Here is a 19,409-nt window from a genome sequence, read left to right as displayed (position 1 = left end):
CAGCCCATCCCCAAGCTCTGAAACTCAGCATCCAAAGGCAGAGAGAGCTCGCTGGGTCCAAGACACAAAATTAGAGTTAGAGCACAGCTGAAAGCACCAGCCCAGCTCAGGGGTGACCCCAGAGCACCCCCAGGTACTCAAAAATTCCAGCCCGGCCCCAGGGGTGCCCCCAGAGCAGCCACAGTTCCCCCAAAACTCCAGGCCAGCCTCAGGGATGCCCCCAGAGCACCCCCGGGTCCTCAAAATGCTCCAGGAGCAGCTGCAGTTACCCAAAAAAATCCCAGCCCAGCCACGGAGAACAGCCACAGTCACCCCAAAAACCCCAGGCCACACCCAGAGGTGCCCCCAGAGCATCCCCAGCTCCTTAAAATCCCCAGCCCAGCCATGGAGAGCAGCCACAGTCACCCCAAAATCCCCAGCCCAGCCATGGAGAGCAGACACAGTCACCCCAAAATCCCCAGCCCAGCCCCAGGAGCAGCCACAGTCACCCCGAAATCCCCTCCCGGTCCTGACCCCATCCCCATCTCATGCACCCCGACCCGGAGCCCCCCGTGCACGGCCCGTCCCTGCCCCAGCCGGGGGAGGGGACAGGGAGGGGACACATCCAAAGGCTCGGCTTTGCCCTCGCGTGTTCGTGGTGAGCCAAAAAATAATTTTTTTAAAAAAAGAGATTTTCGCGTTTTGCCCTTCGGGGTTTGTTCCACAAGGACTTTGCGGGGTGCCGAGGCCGCTAAAAGCTTTTCCTGCTTCCCTGGGATTTGTCCCCATCCATCTCCGCCCACTCCTGGCGGGTTTGTGGGGTTAAGAGATTGGTGTCGCCGGGTTAATGTCCCCATTAACGGGATGGAGCCGCGCCGGAGGCTGCGGACAATCAGGGATCAGCTAATGCAGGCTCAGAATTCCCATGGGAATCCCGGCTCCCTTCGGAGGAAAACGAGACCTCCAAAGGCACAAAGTGACTTTGGGGAAGGCGGGAGCGGGCGGAAAACCTGGCACGGCTTTAATGCTCCTCCAGACTTCAGATGGGAAGGGATTATCCGGGATAAATCCCAGCCTCGCTATTCCCGGTGCGGGATCTCCTCTCTGAGCATCCCTCACGCACCCAAATCCTCCGGGATTCTGTCCCGGGATGAGCTGGCAGCGATTCCAGGCGGGATTTGCCCTCCCTGCCCCATTTCCCCGGCTCTGGGGGGAAGCGATCCCCGGGAGCGGAGCCGTCACTTCCCATCGGGATAACTCGGGCTGGCTCCCGAGCGAGAGGGGATGGGAGGGATGGAAGGGATGGAAATCATCCTGGCAGGAGCAGGGACGGGTGAAGAGTGGGATGGGGTGAGCTGGAAAACTCGGGGAGGCTGGGATTTGATCCTAAAGCGCCCCGGGATGCGAGGCCGTGGCCTCGTTTGGGTTTAAACGTGGAAAGGGATGAGGGAGGAGAGCTCTGCTGGGAGATTTGGGGTGGGGGAGATCGGGGGGGGATCACTGGGCCTTGAAATCCATCCCCTAATGAGGGCTGGGGGGATCTCAGGGATCCCGGGAATCGGGGGGATCTCAGGGATCCGATATCCCCCAAAGGAAAGGGATCTCAGGAATCACGAGGATCAAGGGGGATCTCTGGAATCTCAGGGATCAGAGTGATCTCAGGGATCTGATATCCTCTAAAGAAAAGGGGTCTCAGGGATCAGAGGGATCTCAGGGATCTGATATCCCCCAAAGAAAAGGGATCCCAGGAATCACGAGGATCAAGGGGGATCTCATGGTGCTGATATCCCCCCCAAAGAAAAGGGATCTCGGGGATCCCAGGGATCAAGGGGGATCTCAGGAATCTCATGGATCATTGGGAGCAAGAGGGGTTTTAGGGATCCCGGGGATCTGATATCCCCAAAAAAGGGATCACGAGGATCAAGGGGGATCTCAGGGATCCGATATCCCCCAAAGAAAAGGGATCTCAGCCATCCCAGAGTCCCTTCCCGGGACTTCTCACTGCCACCAGGAGTGACAAAGATCCTGAAGGGAGACAGGAGAGCCGGGCTGGCATTCCCAGACTTTTGGGAAGCCCCAAAATCCCATCCACCCTCCTGCAAACAAGCCACGGCATCCCCGAGCTTTGTGGAGGGGCTGGAGTTGTTTTCCTGCATTCCCAGGGCTTGGATGGAAAGTTTGGCAACAAGGACGGAGCACCTGGAATTTGTGGGATGGGGAAGAAAATCCCCCTTTTCCCAAAGACCCCATCCCAGAGCGGGGCAGCATCTGGGAATTGCTTCAAGAAGGAAGAAATCACCTGGGAAATTCAGATTTATGAACCACCAGCAGCAATTCCCAGCTCTTGATCCCATTTTAGCCGAGCCCAACTTCCTGGAAAGAGCCAAACGAGCACTCAGCTCTTTAATTGCCTCCCTTTCAAGGCTTTTTTTCTGTCTCCAAGATCCATTATTCCCTCTCAGATGATGGATTGAGGATGCAGCAATTAATAATTTCACTAATGAGAGATGCTGAGCTCTTCGCTGCCTCCCCAGCCGGGAGCAGAGCAGTGAGAAAAGAATCCAAACCTTCCACAAAAACCTGTTTGAAGCTCGGATTAGGTGGAAAAATCCCAGAGAGGGAGAATCCTAAGGGGAAAATGGGAATTTTTTTTTTTTTTTAAGGGAAGTTCTAAGGAAAAGACACAAATCCTGCTCGGAGTAGGATAATTCAGTAAAAAGTGGCTTTTTTTTTTGGTGTTTTTTTTTTTGTTTTTTTTTTTTTTTTATCCAGGAAACAATCCCAATCTCTGCTGCTTTTTAATTATTTAAAGGTGCTTTTAATGTGTTGTTGGGCTGTGGCAGCAGCTTTCCCTGGGGTGTGTCTACAAAATAATGAGGCTTGGAGAAATTGGGATGAATTTTTCATGATTTTGGATGATTGGGCCGAGGACATTGGCGGAGATTTATTTTTAATTCTCCCGGTTTTTACCAACAGAATGGAATTGGAAATTCTTGGCTGTGAAGAAGCTGAAAATCCGATGTGGAAAGAGAAGAAATTGGAGAAGAAAAGGGGGTGACGGAGCAGAAAGAGAGGGCTCAGCAATTCCTTCTGTTTCTAAAATGAAAAATGGGATTTTTCTCCTCAAATTCCCATTTATGCACAGGGAAAAGTCAGGATTTTTCCTCCGAGTCTAAACCTGATTTCTTTATGGCCCCCGATGAAGTTTTTTCCATAAGGATAGAAAATTAAAAATCCAGTTTGGGATTTTTTTTTTTTCTCACTCATACCATAATAAAAGCCTATTTTTAATCTCTTTTTCCCAAATCTCCTCTCCTGTTGTCCAAAGCCTGGCTTAGGAAAGGTGAAGCTTTTCCTGAGGGAAAATCCCTGCACTTCACTTCGATTCCATCATTGCTCCGGTCCCTCCCAGCTTTTCCCTGGAAAAGGAACCTTCCTCCATTCCCTGCCAGCACCAGGAGAATTTTCCTGCAATTCAGGACAAATTCCATAAAAATCCAGCCGGTCTGGGTCATCCAGCAGAGATGGGAAAGGTCAGGGAGCATTTCCTGGGAATTGCTGGAAATATCCTCTGGAGGCTGAGGAGAAACGATGGATGGGAGAGGGAATTTTCCATGCCCTGAGTTCTCCCCTGGAGAACTGGGATGGGGAGGAAGATGAGGCAGAAATTCCCAACCTCCAGCTCCATTTCCCAACTCTCAGCCTTTTCCAAAGTGTTATTTGTCCTTTTGGAAAGGGGGAAAAGGGAGGGATGAGCTCTGGATAATCGGAGGATTATCCCTGAAATCACGAATAATTCCGGCGGGGCAGGAAATGAAGCTGGGAATGATTCGGTGCTGGGAGGATGAAGAGATCAGGGCGTGATTCCAGAGTTCAGCAAGACCCTCTGGAAGCAGAAAAGGACTTGAGGTGATCCTGATCCACAAAGAAAATCTGGATTCTGGTGGATGAGCCAAACCCTGGACGGAGAAGGAGCTGCAGGAGAGAGTGATCCCGATCCCAAGCTTTTTTAATGTGCGTTTTCAGGGATTTTTTTGTTAATTTCCAGGATTTTTTGGGGGTTGATTTTCAGGATTTTTATGTGCATTTCCAGGATTTTAAACTGCATTTTCAGGTTCCCGTCACCTAAACCTGACCAATCTCTTATTCTTAATTTTTTTTTTTTTTTAAGGTGAAGGAAAAGAAAAAGACAGGAAGGAGAAAGATTGGCATCTGTTCGGGAAAGGGGGAGGAAAATGCAAAATAATATCGGGAAGAGACATCGCTGCAACAAAATCCAAGGAAAAGGAACATCCACGACGCAGGAAAGCGAATCCTGCACTTGGATCCCTCGGGAAAACTTTCCCTGGGAAGTTGTTCCTGCTTGGAATTGCAGAGGCGAAGCAGGACCTGTTGAGAGCCCTCGGTGGGGGGAATCGGGAGCTGTTGCTGCTCCTAAATTTTTTTTTTTTTTTGGGATGAGTTCAAGGTTAGCTGCACCCCTGGCTCGGTCGTTCCTGCACCAAATTTCACCTCGGTTTTTCCTTGCTCGTCCCTCCTGATTTAAACTCCGCATCTGCAGGAGCCTGGCGAGCAAAATGTGGGAAATGCGTGTGGGGTGCGTGGAAATCAGAATTTTCCAAATCTGTGAGAGGTGGGAATCCTTCCCTGAGTGACCTGGAATTGTGTGGGATAACGGGGATTTCTCCATGGGAGCGGCAGGAGGAGGAGCTGTCCCTGGTGCTGCAAAAAAAAAATTAATAAATCCCCTCCCTGCTCCCACTTTTTGGGAATTGCGAGGAGGGCAAAGCCAGCAGAAGGCTCCATGCAGAACATGCACAGCTCAAATTCCCGCTCAACCCTTCCAATGGACACCGGGAATGCCAGGAATCTCCTGGATCAAAGCCCTGGGAGAGCTACTGGGAATCCCCCCCTACCCAAAAAAAAAAAAATCCCAAATCTCCAGGTGTGACCCCACAGGTGCCGGAGGGGATCCCGCGGAGCCAGAAATGTTCTGTGGTTTGTGGGGTTGGGGATGGAGAGGGTTAAAAAGGGAGAGGGGTTTGTGCAGAGCTGGGGTTAAAAATCCTCCCTGAGAGAGGGAAAAGCTCTTTTATAGGGAAAAAAATTTATTAGGGGAAAAAGCCTCTTAAATAGGGGAAAAAACCCCTTTTATAATAAGGAAAATTTCCTCTTTAGTAGGGGGGAGCACCTCTTTATTATGGAAAACTTTTCTTTCATATGGGAAAAAACCCCTCAGAAAGAGGGGGAAAGTCTTCTTTAATAGGGGAAAACCCCTCTTTCATATGGGAAAATATCCCCTCTAAAATAGGGGAAACAATCCTCATTAAGAGGAGGAAAATCCTATTTAATAGGGAAAAAAACCTTCTCTATAATAGGGGAAACCCCTCTTTAATATTGGAATAAATCCCTTTAATAGGCAAGAAAATAAAGCTCTTTAATAGAGGAAAACGCCCCTGATAAAATAGGGGGGAAATTCTCTTTAATGGGGAAAATATTGTCTATAACAGGGGAAAAAACCCCCACTTTAATAGGGAAAAACCTCTCTTTAATAGAAAAAAAACCCACTTTAATAGGAAAAAACCCTCTCTTTAACAGGGAAAAAAACCCCACTTTAATAAGAGAAAACCCACTTTAATAGGGAAAAATCCCGACTTCAATAGGGAAAAAAAAATCACTTTAATAGAGGAAAACCCCTATTTAATAGGAAAAAATCTCCAGTTTAATAGAGGAAAAATCCCCAGTTTAATAGAGGAAAAATCTCCAGTTTAATAGGAAAAAATCCCCAATTTAATAGGGAAAAATCCCCATTTTAATGGGAACTCGACTCTCCCTAGGGCTCGCCCAGCCCACGGCCACCGTGCTTTGGTTTTCACGACATTTTTGAGTGGCTTTTAAGCCTGGCTTAGAGACCTTTTAATCTTTGCCTGCCCCCGCTGCGGAGCCGCCCCGGTTCCTTTTGTGCCTGGAACGATTGAAATGCCCGATCGGCGTGGCCATTGGAAGGGTTTTAATGAACTTTTCGGCTTAATTGGCAGCTTAATTGGCAAGCTCCGTTGCCCCCATGCCGGTTACCTCCGGGTACGGTACCTGGGCTTGGCGTGGCTTCGGAGGCAGCGCCAGGGAAAGAGAGAGAGAGGGAAAAACGGGAAAGAGGGGAGAGAAAAACACAGGAATTTATCAAACAACCCCAACGCGCCGCCAGGACACGCGGAGGCATCGGAGAGTGGAGAGAGAAAGAGGGGGGAAAGAGGGATTAAATCCAACCTGGGATGGACCTGGAGTTCAGGAGTCGGGGATAAATCAGGAGTCAGGGATTAACCAGGAATCTGGGATAAATCAGGAGTCGGGGATAAATCAGGAATCTGGGATAAATCAGGAGTCGGGGATAAATCAGGAGTCCAGGATAAATTAAGAATCCAGGATAAACCAAGAATCCAGGATAAACCAAGAATCCAGGATAAACCAAGAATCCAGGATAAACCAAGAATCCAGGATAAACCAAGAATCCAGGATAAACCAAGAATCCAGGATAAACCAGGGATAAACCAAGTCAGTGAATCTGGGATAAATCAGGAATCCGGGATAAATCTGGGACAAACCAGGAGTCAGGGATAAACCAAGGCAGGGAATCTGGGATAAACCAGGAACCTAGGATAAATCACGAACCCGGGATAAATCATGAATCCGGGATAAACCAAGGCAGGGAATTTGGGATAAACCAGAAATCAGGCATAAGCCAGGAACCTAGGATCAATCACGGATAAACCGGAGTCAGGGATAAACCAAGCCAAGGAATTCAGAATAAACCAGGAGTCTGGGATAAATCAGGAATCTGGGATAAACCAGGGACAAACCAGGAGTCAGGGATAAACCAAGGCAGGGAATTTAGAATAAACCAGAAATCTGGGATAAATCAGGAATCCGGGATAAATCAGGGACAAACCAGGAATCAGGGATAAACCAAGGCAGGGAATTTAGGATAAACCAGGAATCTGGGATAAATCAGGAATCCGGGATAAATCAGGGACAAACCAGCAGTCAGGGATAAACCAAGGCAGGGAATTTAGGATAAACCAGGAATCTGGGATAAACGAAGCCAGTGAATTCAGAATAAACCAGGAATAAACCACGCCAGGGAATCTGGGATAAACCACACCAGGATCCAGGTTAAACACCCAGGCGGGGCCAGAGGTGGCACTGAGGTGACATCGAGGTGACATCGCAGTGACATTGGTGTCGTTAAGCCGAGTACTTCAGTGGGTGTTTAGGTCTAATCCCAACAAAAACCGGTTTTGGCAGCGATTTTCACCTCGGCTTTTCCTTGCTCGTCCCACCTGATTTAAACCCCGCATGTGGAGGAGCGCGTTAATGAGTTTAATTTCCTTAATTTCCTTCATCTGCTTGTTTTCCTGAAATCCCAACCTCGTCTTTCCTTCAGCTTGGCAGGAATTCCCATCAAAGTGAGCAAAACTCGCCTGTTTCCTGTTGGACCTCGTGTTTGGAGGGCAAATTTCTGTGATTTGGGAGTAAATGATGTAAATTTTATGATTTTTTTTTTTTTTTTTTTTGCGTTTTGGCAGCCACATTTTGTCTGTTTGGTGCCACATCCTCACCCCAAATCCCACAGCTGAGGTTCCTTATCTTGTCCAGCAGGTTTGGGCACCACTGGATATTTCCAGTCCGTGAAACTGATCCAAAAAAATTTAAATTTATACTCCACGACTGTTATCTCGCTATTGTCAGTGTCCAAAATTTGGGTGTGAACCAGATAAAAATATTCAATTTTCAGCTTCAATCCAACCCCTGAGCTCTCACAATTTCTTTTAAAGCAATCCCAGTGTTTTCCCCATTTGTTTTCTTCCCCCTAACCGATAAATGTAGCTGGATCCCGCCCCAGGGGGGTCGGGAATGATTTTATTCCCACTGGATCTGGGCAGGAATCGTTTTCCCCACTCAGAGCCATTAGTGGGATGGGGGATGGAGAGAAGGAGAGAAAACCCCATTAAATCCCAGCTCTAACCCAATCCCAGCTCTGTGAGCCGAGCTTAAAGAGAGGAGAGAGTTCCCTCAGGGCTCCAGAACTTCCACTTAAATTTGATGGATGTTCCACAACGGGAATTTTATCTGATTATGGGGCCGAGATCGGGGCTCTGGAGGCTTTTAGGGTCTGGTGACACCTGTGGGGTGACAGGGAGGTGGCTCTGGGAATTTTATCTGATTATGGGGCCGAGATTGGGGCTCTGGAGGCTTTTAGGGTCGGGTGACACCTGTGGGGTGACAGGGAGGTGGCACCGAGGTCCCTGCACACAAAAATCCCCCAAATCTGCCCCTGTTGAGCTCACAAAGAAACTCAGAGGGGCAAATCAGAGCTTCACCCTCAGCACGAGGAGAGCGAGATCCCAAAATCACGGATTGGTTCAGGTTGGAAAGGACCTTAAATCTCATCCAGTGCCACCCAGGGACGCTTCCACCATCCCAGGGGGCTCCAAGCTGACCTTGGACATTTCCAGGGACACAGGAGCATCCACAACCTCTCCCTGCCAGCTTTTCCAAACCCTCCGAGCAAGGAATTCCTTCCCGAATCCCATCTCGCCCTGCCCTCTTTTGGTATAAAACACAAATTCAGCGAATGTCCTCCTGCTCCAGGGCACACCAGGAATGTCCCTCCCTTGGGGACACCCAGGAGGTGTCCTGGAGCACGGGACAGTCCCCAGGTCACCTCAGCTCAGTTTTTATTGTGGCCTTTGGCCACCTCCACCTGGGCAGGAAAACCTCGGTGGCCATCGCTGTCCCTCACTCCTGGTGTTTTGGATTCCCTAATTCCATTTTTTTGGGGGCTGTTCCATGGCCTGCCACGATGCCATTTTTGGGGTTTGACACATCTTGCCACAATACCATTTTTTGGGGTTGCCACATCCTTTCATGATGCCATTTTTGGGAGTTTGTCACACCCCGCCACGATGTCATTTTTTGGGGTTTGACACATCCTGCCTCAATGTCATTTTTGGGGTTTGTCACATTCTGCCACAATGCCATTTTTTGGCTGTTCCATGGCCTGCCATGATGCCATTTTTTGAGTTTGTCACACCTTGCCACAATGTCATTTTTTTGGGGTTTGACACACCTGGCCACGACGCCATTTTTGGGGTTTGTCACACTATTCCACAGGGCAATTTTTTGAGTTTGTCACACCCTTCCACGATGCCATTTTTGGGGTTTGTCACACCCTGCCACGATGCCATTTTTGGGGTTTGTCACACGCTGTCCCCCCATGCCCTCGGCAGAGCCGGGTGCTGTCCTTACCTTCATCCAGCAGCGCCGGCGACTCCTCCACCAGGGCCTCGCCCTCTCCCACCTGGGTGCGGGCGCGGAGCACGAAGCGATAGCGGGAGATGGGGTCTGACCTCTGCAGGGTGAACCTCGTCTGGTTCGGGGACAGGTTCTCCACCACTGTCCGGCCCGTCCGGGACCCGTTAACTGCAGAGGGAACCAGGGCAGGCTGAGCTCAGCCTGGGACGGCAATTCCTGCGGTGTCCTGCTCATCCCTCAGCCCCTGGAGGGTCTGTGGGGTCATTGTGGGGTCGTTGTGGGGTCACTGTGGGGTTCAGAGCTGCTCTTGAACATGGCTGAGCTTGGTGACACTCCACCCTGGGGGTGACCTTCAGGTGCTCTCGACTGCCCCAGGCTCTGAGGTATCAATTCCTAAACCTTGTGTTTGGATGATCACAAAAACGACTTTGGCTGCGCCTAAAATATTCCTAAATCCAAGATCCAGCTGATTTCCCCTCAAAAATGGAGTCTGGGGAGCTGCTGAGCCTTGATCAGGTGCAGATGTCTGCATCGTGTCCCCTCCCCTCGGAGAGGCTCTGTGGGGTCACTGTGGGGCTCAGAGCTGTTAAATAAACCCAGCTTAAATGAACCTGGGGACAGCCTGGCTGGGACCTTCAGGTGGACAAAGACAGCTCAGGGACCTCCAGGCTCTGGCTATCACCTCATCCAACTCGCGTGGGGCGAGCACAAAAATGCCTCAGGCTGCACCTGAAATCTCCCTAAATCTGAGACAAAACCAATTTCCTTCCAAAAATTCAGTCTGGGGAGCTGCTGAGCACCCGCCACCCCCCGCCCTGCAGATGGCCGGGACCCCTCCCAACACCCGTTTGTCCCCCCATGGAATTCTCCAGCTCCTCACGGATCTCCCCGCCCTGGCAGAAAGCAGGAAAGGGAAGAATTTCCTGATTGATCCCCGGGAAGAAGAGGCGGGACGTACAGGGCTGGTATCGGAGCGTGTATCCCGTGATGATCCCGTTGGGATGCTCGGGGTGGTCCCACTCCAGGTTGATGATTTCCAGGTTGGGCTGTCGGATCCGCAGGTACCTGGGGGAGCTGGGCACTTGGAGAGGAGCGGGGAGAGAGGAGAAAACACACACGGGGTAACGAACCCGGGCCACGCCCTGCAGACTCCGAAATTCCCGCACGGACACGCCCTGAATGGATCACACAAGGATTTATCCCAAAAACCCTGAGCCAGGTGAGCAGGGAGGAAAAGAGGAGCAGCTCTGGTGAGATCCAAATCCTGTGGGATCCTCCGGCAAGGCCGTGGAAGCAGAGCTGGAATGCAGCTCCAGCCCCGCTTCTCCTGTTGGATCCAAATTTCCTGACCTTCCTTATACCCCCCTCCCACATCCCAAGGTTTTCATCCCAAAGATTTCTCCTTTAGAACCACAAAATGTTTCAAAAAAACTTTTCTTAACTTCAGCCTTACTTCTCATCCTGGACCCAAATTTCCCGACCTTTCTTACACACCCCTCCCATCCCAAGGTTTTCAACCCAAAAATTTCTCCCTTAGAAGCACAAATTACCCAAAAAATTTCTCTTAACTCCAGCCCTACTTCTCCTCTTGGACTCAAATTTCCCAACCTTTCTTACACTCCCCACTCATCCCAAAAATTTCTCTCAGAAGCACAAAAAGTATCCCAAAAATTCTCTAACTCCAGCTCCACTTCTCTTGGACCCAAATTTCCCGACCTTCTTTACATCCCCCACTCATCCCGAAGTTTTCATCCCAAAGATTCCTCCCTTAGAACCCCCAGAAGGGGCTTCTCTTATCCCCCAAAAAATCACTGGGAAACGGAATTCCAGAGATCTCCCCCAGGGAGCTGCTGCCTGCTGCTCTCACCCTAAGGAATATTTGGGATTATTGTTGCTTTAACTGCTGAAGGAAGGAAAGAATTATCCAGCCTGGAGTTAAATTATTCTCCTGATTTCCTCCTAATTGCGGTGTCTTAATTGGGGGAAGAGAGATGGGAGAGCTCAGAGATTTATTTTTAGTTGTTCACGGTACCCTTCAGCTTCCTCAATGTCAGTTTGAGTCGATAAAAGGGCTTGGTGGTGTAGGAAAAATTAAAATCTGCGTTTTCCCCTTGAAAAGAATAAAATCCACTGTAATTATTAATTTACGCCACCCACACGTCCTTATCATCACCCCAAATGTCCCAAGCCACCCCAAATCCCTCAGAATTAGGGTCACAATGCCCCTGCCTACAAAACCTACAGGAATCGAACCCTTTCTTCTGAAACAACCTCGATTATCCACAGAAAATCCTTTAAAAATTGGGATTTTCCCAAGGAATTGGGAAGGAAGAGGCAGCGCTGGAAGACACCGGGGTGGGATGGGAAGAGAAAAGGGGAGACCCCAAAATATTTTGAGGCAAGACTTGCAAATCTTTTCTTGCGTTTTTGTGACCTTCTGTGCCCGAATTCCCTGCTGTGCCGTAGGAAAAGTCACTTCCAGCCGTTGGAATTGCGGCTCCAACTCGGAATTATCGGCGTGTCTATAAATAGCTCCTGTGCCAGTGACAAAATTAAACCTTGGAGTTCATCCTTGACACAAGAACGAGGTGCTCTTGCCTTAAAAGCCTGGCAAGGGGAATCAGTGATTCCTGAAGGTCCTGGGAAGGTTTTCCAGCTTTTTCCAGGCTGGATCCAATCACTGCCACGTCCCCAAAACGCGGCTCGGGGACATTCACAGCTCAGGCAGCAAACCAAGGGCACAGAGCTGTGCCTAGGCAAGGCTTTTACAAATATTTCTCACGCTCAGCCCTAAATCCTCTCGGCTGGAGTGTCCAGAGCACCTGACAGGGATTTTTGGGAATGCTGAAAGGCTCAGGAGCCAACTCCAGCGACATCACCGCCAGCGCCGGGTGACGCTCAGCTAAAACCATTCCTCAGCTCCCTGGGTCTGCCCCACCCAGACCTCTCCCAGCGGGAAAAAATTCCCAGTGCGTGGAGGGAGCAGAAACCATTTGTGAAGCAGAGACCCTCTCCAAGTCCCATGGAAGGACACCTTAAAAATAAGAATTTTTTGCTTAGAGTGACCAAGACCAAGAAACGTCTCTCCTCCCCGGTAGACTCCTGTGTTATCTTTCTGTAATATCAGTGATTCATTTTCCTCTCAGATGGTTGGTTCCCTTTTTCCCCTGAAGCCCTTTGCAGATTGGTTAGTTATCAAATTCCTTTGGTAATTGTGGGCACACGTATTGAGAAAGTAAGAAAATTACAGCCTGAAAAATATTCCAGGCTGGAGCTTCTCAGCTCTGTTCCCAGCCCATGAGCTGGTCCAGCTCAAGGCCAGGGAGAATTTCTCCCAGGGTGATAATTTGGTCAAAATAAAAAGGAATTAATAACAAACAGAACCCCTGTTGTGGTGTGTGACCAGGCCCTGGCCATGGGGTGTCTTCTCTCTGAACCAATCTCCTTTTCTCTGCTCTGGGAGTTGCAGTCCTGCTATAAAACCAAGTGTGTTTGTGAATAAACTTGGCTCTCTCTTTCCTATCACGAAAGAAGACCACGTGGCTGGGTGTTTTTATTTCTAAAGGGTTAAAACCCCTTTCCACGGCTACAGGTAATTGGTGCAAAATGTAAAACCCTTAAAAGACCCCTTAGAAACCCCACCCAGCTGGATTTGCTGGACTGGAGTCCCCTTTGTAGAAGGAATAAACCCTGTGGAACCCTCCTGTGTGCACTTCTCCATCTCTGCTGGCTCGAGAGCTGCTTTGTGAGCCTGAATTTCACCCGGGCAAGGCTGACGAAGGTGCTTTGTTATCGAGAACTGCCTGGGCACTTTGGGGGTCTTGAGGAACACACACATTGAGAGAGCTGGGGAATTCTTGGAAAATTCTTGGAAGTTCTTGGAAATTCTTTCCAGGCCTGGATTTCTCCTGGCTCTCAGCTCCATTCCCAGGCTGACAAGCTGACTGCAGCTTCAGTTAGGGAGGAGTCTCCCAGGGTGACAACACGGTGACAAACAGAGTGGAATTCATCACCAACATTAACCCCTGGTGTCTTTCCCGTGGGACACATCCTGAGGTGCTGTCCCGAGGATGTTTTTCCCAATTGTCCCATGAGCTCCTGTCCTGTCCTGGCTGCACTAACACACTTTAAATCCAAACTGTCTGTACAATAAATTGACCTTTTTTCCCTAAAGAAATCCACGTGCGTTGCTGTCCTCGCTCTCTCTCTCTCTCTCTCTTTTTTTTTTTTTTTTTTTTTCCTAGTGCAGTAACCACAGGGGGCTCACGGATTCCCTTCCCCAGCAGCCCCGGTGGCCACGTACCTCCTTCAGGGGTGGGGAATTCCTTCATCTCGCTGCGGGGCCCGTCCCCACGCCCGTTGGTCACCACCATCTCCAGTTTGTAGTTGCTGTAAGGGAACAGCCGGGACACGGTGCCCCGGTTGCGGTCCCCAGGAAAACTCACAAACTGCCGTTTTTTGGAGACCCACAGGTTCTTCAGCAAGCTGCTGTCTCTCCAGAAATAGGCCTTCAAGAGATGGGCGGGCCAGGGGAAGATTTTTTCGCGTTTAATCGCAGGTTTTGGGGGGTTTTTAGGTGTTAAAAAGCAGAATTTTGCCTCTAAACGAGGCTCGAGGCTGTGGGAGGTCTTAGAGGAATTAGTGGAGCTCCATGAGGAAAATCGGGGTTGTTACCCGAGGAAGAGGCTGAGCAGGGGGTTAAGAGCTTCCCAAAACCACTGAGCTCGGACTAAAGCTGTTCCTAATTCCCAAGGATTAAAATCTGAGCAATTCTCCCTTTCCACTTGGAGTAGTGGTGGGCAAGGAAAGGAGGGACACACCCAGGCACGAATAAAAGCCTGAATTTGGGAAATCTCCCATTCGAGCTCCTGACTGTAAATCCTATTTCATGCAGAAACAAGAATCCATTCAGAAAATCCCCCAGAACTGGGAAAAGATGATCAGCAGATGATCGGATTGGGGATGCTGGGGTTCTTTGCAGGAATTTTGAGGTTTTGGGAATGTTTTAATGTCCAGGGCAGGGCCCTGCTCAGAGTTTGGCTTGGTTTGAATGGTTCCATCCTTTGTGCATCAGCAGCAAATATTAAATATTAGATCTAAGTTCAGAAAGACAGATAAATATTCAATATAAGCCTGGAAAGATCTGGAAAAGCACAGATCCACACTGGTTTTAGCGCTCAGTTAGTCCTGAGCGCAGGTTTAGCGGTTGTTGATCAGTAAAAAACGCTGTCAGTATTTTGGGGATGACACAAAACCTGACCTGGTTGGGGGGGTCACTCCCTCAGAGCCCCTTTGCTTCGTGGCCAGGACCACCCCAAACCTTCCTTGTTTTCTTGGAGCATCCCAAATCCTGCAGCCGAGTCCAGAGGAAGCAACCCCAACCCCATCCTGACACTCCAAAGAGCAAATCCTTGGTGCTGTCCCAAACCCAAAGGCTCCTGGCCACCAAAGGAAGTTTTCTGTCATCCCCACACCCAGCAGCCCCATCCCTGGGAGCCAGCCAGGAATTTTGGGAGGTTTAGCTGTGTTAATGGTCAGTGCTGGGCAGGGATTTGGGGAATTTGGGATTTGCTCACTCGGTACTCCTTGAGCTGTCCCTGGATGGTGTCCAGGTGCACCCGGGTCCAGGTCAGAGCTATGGCTGTGCTGTTTAAAACCCTGATCCTGACATCCGTGGGCGCAGCCTTGGGATCTGGGCGGGCAGGGATAAAGTGGAGTGGCTGTTAGGAACCTGGAATGACCCTGGAGCTCGGACAAATGGACAGATGGACACCTCCTGCTGGGTTTTTCCCATCACAAATCCCGTGAGGAGCAGCCCCACCATGGCTCCATGGGAGGAAAATAAATCCCATTTCACCCCTCCAGTGATCAGGAGAACATTCCTGATCCGGCTCAAAGTGGAAATTCCTGCTCCAGGGAAGGGTCTGGCTCACCTCCCTCTCCAGGTGAGGGACTCCAGCACATCCAACCCTTTCCTGCCTCGCTTGTCCTAAAGTTGGACCCCAAAGCTCCAAAAAAAACCCCCATTCTGTATTTTTAATTTGGACAATTTGCTGCTGGTCCCGTTGGGATTTTCGCTCCTTTCTGCAGCTCCTGCTGTGTGGAGAGATCTGGAGCGAAGCAGCTCAGATCTATTTGTCCAAACTGGAAGTGGAATTGTGTCCCAAATCCCACAGTGCCCCGCCCACATCCCTTGCCTGGGATCTGTGGAGGGAGCAGAAAACATTCATAAAGCAGAAAATCCTCCCTGTGTCCCTAGAGCCACAGCCTAAAGACAAGAAACTGCTTGTTAAATGACGAATTCAAAAAGGAATTCCAACCCCCATTAGTGGACCCCCTGTTATCTATCTGTAATTTTATATAAAAATTAAAAATATAGGCTAGCTTTGAATGTAAAATCATTCGTGGATTGATTGGTTAGAATGTAGAATTCCCTTGGTAATTGATGCAAGATGTTACACCCTCAAAAGATATAAAAACCCCAACCGTTGAATATATCCAAGACTGGATACCTTCACAGAATAAACTCTGGAATTGTGCCTCTCCTCATGTTCCGATCCCTTCACCCTGCTGCTCTGAGGGCGAGCTCCGAGCCAGATTCAATCCAGGCAAAGCTTGGGAGCGCTCCCTGCTCCCTGGAGACCCCAAAACCCAGCGGGCTCCACCCCAAACCCCCACCCTTGCGGCCGAGGCGACACTCACAATCCTCCCCGGAATATCCGATGTAGGTGTCGGGCTCGGGGGCTCTGCCGAAGTCGTTCTCGGCCTGCACCTTGATCTCGTAGGGGACGTAGACCGGCGTGTTCCACACCACGTGCCGCGCGCCCCGCACCGTCTCGTTGTGCCAGCTCCCACGAGGGTCACGCCGCCGCCACCTCACGATGTACCTCAGGTTGGGCCCGTAGGCCTGCGTGGCGTTCAGAGGCTTGGGTTGGGGTGAAAAAGAGGAGGGGAAAGTGAGAAGGAGTATTAAAAAACAACAAAAAAAAGCCCCACCGAATCAAAATCCAATCGGAGTTTTCCGCCAAGGAGATCCATGAAGTTCCGCTCAGCGGTGGGGTTTTACCCCAGGCTCCGTCAGCAAATCCCAAAGGAGGGCGAGGTTTTGTTCCTAAGAATGAATTCTTGCCCTCTCCAGGGCAAGGACCGAGAGATTTTATTCACAAAATCCGGGATTTTATTCCTGGAATGGTTTGGGTGGGAAGGGATTTCAGTTCCAAGCCCCTTCCATGGGCAGGGGACAAACATGGAACAAATCAGGTTCCACAAAGGCAGATTCCTCATCTTTATATTATATAAAAATCAATCAAATAGGCACAGAATTCCACAATAAATATTCCATATCCGCCATCCCCGTATCCCATCTCTATTCCCGCTGCCATTCCTGCCCTTCCCTCAGCTCATCCCTGATTTGTGGCTGACACCTGCTGGCGCAGGGAGCAAAGCAGGAGAGGCTCCGTGAATCCTCGGAGCTGCTCAAGGACTTTGGGGCGTCCTCGGGAAGCTGAGACTGGAATCCGGCATCTTTGGGTGCCACGTCTTTGATTTATCTTTATTTTTAATTTTTTAAATCATTCTTTTTATCACAGCCTTTCTCGTACCTACTGCTTTTTATTTCATGGAACCCTGGAATGGTTTGGTTTGGAAGGGACCTGAAATTCCTTTCCATTTCCGCCCCCCATCATGAGCAGGGAGAACTTCCACGATCTCAGATTGCTCCAACCTGGCCTTGGACACTCCCAGGGGTGGGCCAGCCATGGATTCCCTGGAAATTCCATCCCAGCCCCTCCCTACCCTCCCAGGGAAGGATTTATTCCCAAAATCCCGTCTATCCCTGCCCTCCAACACTCTGAACCCATTTCCACTCATCCTGAACTCCATCCCAAAAAGCATCCATGCAGAACTCACTGTCCACGTTATCTCCATGTTGTTTTTTTGGGTCCCCGCCCCTTGAACTCCCGTTGGATTTATCTCAGGACCTGAAATTCACATTGAAAACCAAAACAATGAATTTTTCAACGTCAGAAAACAACCACTGAGTGGTTAAAACCCTGCAAGCCGAAAGTCCTTCCAAGGCAGAAGTTAATGGCCTGATTTTTCCAGAAGTTCCCATTCAGGTTAATGGGACACGAGACTCTCAGTCCTCCGGAAAACCAGGCCGTTTATTTAGGAGGCTCTTTTTTTTTGTTCCCTAAATGTCCTAAATCTTTGAAAGGAAACCATTGTGGAGGGAGCAGAGTTTGTCACTTTGAGCCTGAGACACGGCGGGCACTGCTGGCAGCCAACACTAGATGCCAGCAGATCCTCCAAAAATCTCCCTGGAACAGCTAAAGGAGGAAACGCAGCAGAACTGCTGAGATTCCCAGGAATTCCACCCGCGGAATTTTCCCGAAGCACCGAGGGGACAATCTCAAATCTTGGTTGTGGATTGGAGTGGATTGTTTTGTTCTTTTGTCGTGGAATTTGGGCGGGAAGGGATCTTAAAATCGCCCAATTCCACCCCCTGCCATGGCAGGGACACCTTCCCCTATCCCAGGCTGCTCCAAGCCTCGTCAAACTTGGCCTTGGACGCTTCCAGGGATGGCAAAGCCACTTTTTTTTTTTCTGGATAATCTGTGCCAGGGCCTCACCAGCACCCCCACAGCATTGACCAGCTTTAACAGCGGCCAATAATTAACAATATTTGCACTTGAGCCCGATTTTCCTACAGATTTCCGAGCTTCCTGCAGCGTGAAAGGACTGGAAGAATTCCTTTAAGGAAAAGAAGGAAAACTAGGGGGTTTTTTCCCTATTAAAAATGAGTGACTTTTGTATAAATCTCTGTGCTTTGCTGCCTTGAAGGACAGAATCCCATACGGAAAATTCCACTCTCGCCAACTTCTTCCTGCGATCCAGGGAAGAGCTTCAGTGGAGAGTGATGGATTCCAAGGACCAAAAAAACCCCAAAAAACACCAAAAAAAAAGCCAAAAAAAATTTCCTGGGGATAACTCACGTGCCCCGTTGGTCTGGTAGCGCTCGGAGGGCAGGCTGGGCACGCTGCTGCCCACGTCGTTGACGGCGATGACGCGGAATTGGTAATTCACGTACGGGGAGAGGCTCAGCTCGGCCGAGTTGACGCTCCCGGGATACCTGGAGTGGTTGTGCCACACCCCCGGCTGGATTCGGTCCTCCTCGAACTGGACGATGTAGTCTGGGAAGAGCAGGAGGAGAGGGGTTGTTGGGAAGGGAAAGGATTTGGCAGGAAGGTCTCACAGATATTTTTTGTATAACAAAAGGATCTTTGAATGTAAAATCTGAGAAAGGACCAGAAAGGGTAGCAAGTTTTGATCCAGAAGAAAAAAAAAAATGGAGCCAGTTAACTAGAAACCAAAGGTGAGTTAGCAAGTGAGTTGGAAGGGGTTTTTAAGACTCAGAGCAAAGGATAAATCCGCCTCAAACTAAAGGTGTTTTTACCAAGCAAAAACATTTTCACAGGCAAGCAAGAAAGCCGGTGTTGAAAGTAGAAAGAAAGGTCTCAAAATTTTTCCACTGCGAGAAAACTGGAAAACAGCTCCTAGATTAAACTGCAACATAATAACTTCTTGTGATTGGGAAATAGTACCACGAATATTGCAATGTCAGTAGTTACAAATGGCTATAGGGAATAGTAAAAATATCGATTGGCTGTCGCGTTTTAAGATGCCCTGCAATAAAAAGTAAAAAACGCATTGTGACCAGAGCTGGCTCCAGATGCGCCCCTTGTTTCAGCTCCTACACAGGCCGAAGGGTTTGGATGGGATTTTCCATCACTGGGAAGAGGGAGGGGGACAGGGATTTTGGGGACAGACCTGTGATGGGGCTGTTGTTGTCATCGCCAGGGATCCACGTCAGCCGCACGCTCCTCTCGGCCAGATCCGTCAGCTCCAAGTCGCGGGGCCGGTCGGGTCGTTCTGTTGGAATGGGATAAATGAGGCTGGAATTGTCCCAGGAGCAAGTCCCAGTTCCCATCACCCCTCCCAGACCCGTGGCAGGATGTGCTCCAAGGCACAGTCCAGGTCCTGCGGCTCTTTAGGGGACCAGAGTGATTTTTTAAAATGTAAATGTGGTCATTTCTGATATTTCTGTCTTGCCTGGAAAT

The 19,409-nt window shown here is 49.7% G+C and overlaps 1 protein-coding gene across 25 annotated transcripts in view; it reads right to left on the bottom strand.

The window, feature by feature from the left end:
* The window catches only part of NFASC (neurofascin), an 81,912-nt gene that overhangs the window by 25,327 nt on the left and 37,176 nt on the right, over window positions 1-19,409 (bottom strand). For 10 of the 25 annotated variants that reach the window (XR_015808757.1, XR_015808758.1, XM_088180434.1 and 7 more), the window contains 9 exons: window positions 19,120-19,221; window positions 18,285-18,482; window positions 17,200-17,270; window positions 15,994-16,216; window positions 14,868-14,983; window positions 13,595-13,799; window positions 10,250-10,372; window positions 9,286-9,459; window positions 6,055-6,084 (listed from right to left, as the gene is read on the bottom strand). Coding sequence is in view for 23 of the 25 variants with exons in the window: in XM_088180434.1 (XP_088036560.1) it covers window positions 6,055-6,084; window positions 9,286-9,459; window positions 10,250-10,372; window positions 13,595-13,799; window positions 14,868-14,983; window positions 15,994-16,216; window positions 17,200-17,270; window positions 18,285-18,482; window positions 19,120-19,221 (1,242 nt within the window). In the remaining 2 variants the exon portion in view is untranslated. The remainder of the gene's footprint in view (window positions 1-6,054; window positions 6,085-9,285; window positions 9,460-10,249; window positions 10,373-13,594; window positions 13,800-14,867; window positions 14,984-15,993; window positions 16,217-17,199; window positions 17,271-18,284; window positions 18,483-19,119; window positions 19,222-19,409) is intronic. The other 15 variants (XM_088180457.1, XM_088180436.1, XM_088180449.1 and 12 more) reach the window with 5 other exon arrangements.

This window comes from Sturnus vulgaris, chromosome 29 (assembly GCF_052056855.1).
Source record: "Sturnus vulgaris isolate bStuVul1 chromosome 29, bStuVul1.hap1, whole genome shotgun sequence".
NCBI lineage: Eukaryota > Metazoa > Chordata > Aves > Passeriformes > Sturnidae > Sturnus > Sturnus vulgaris.
This window is presented reverse-complemented; position numbering and strand designations above follow the sequence as displayed.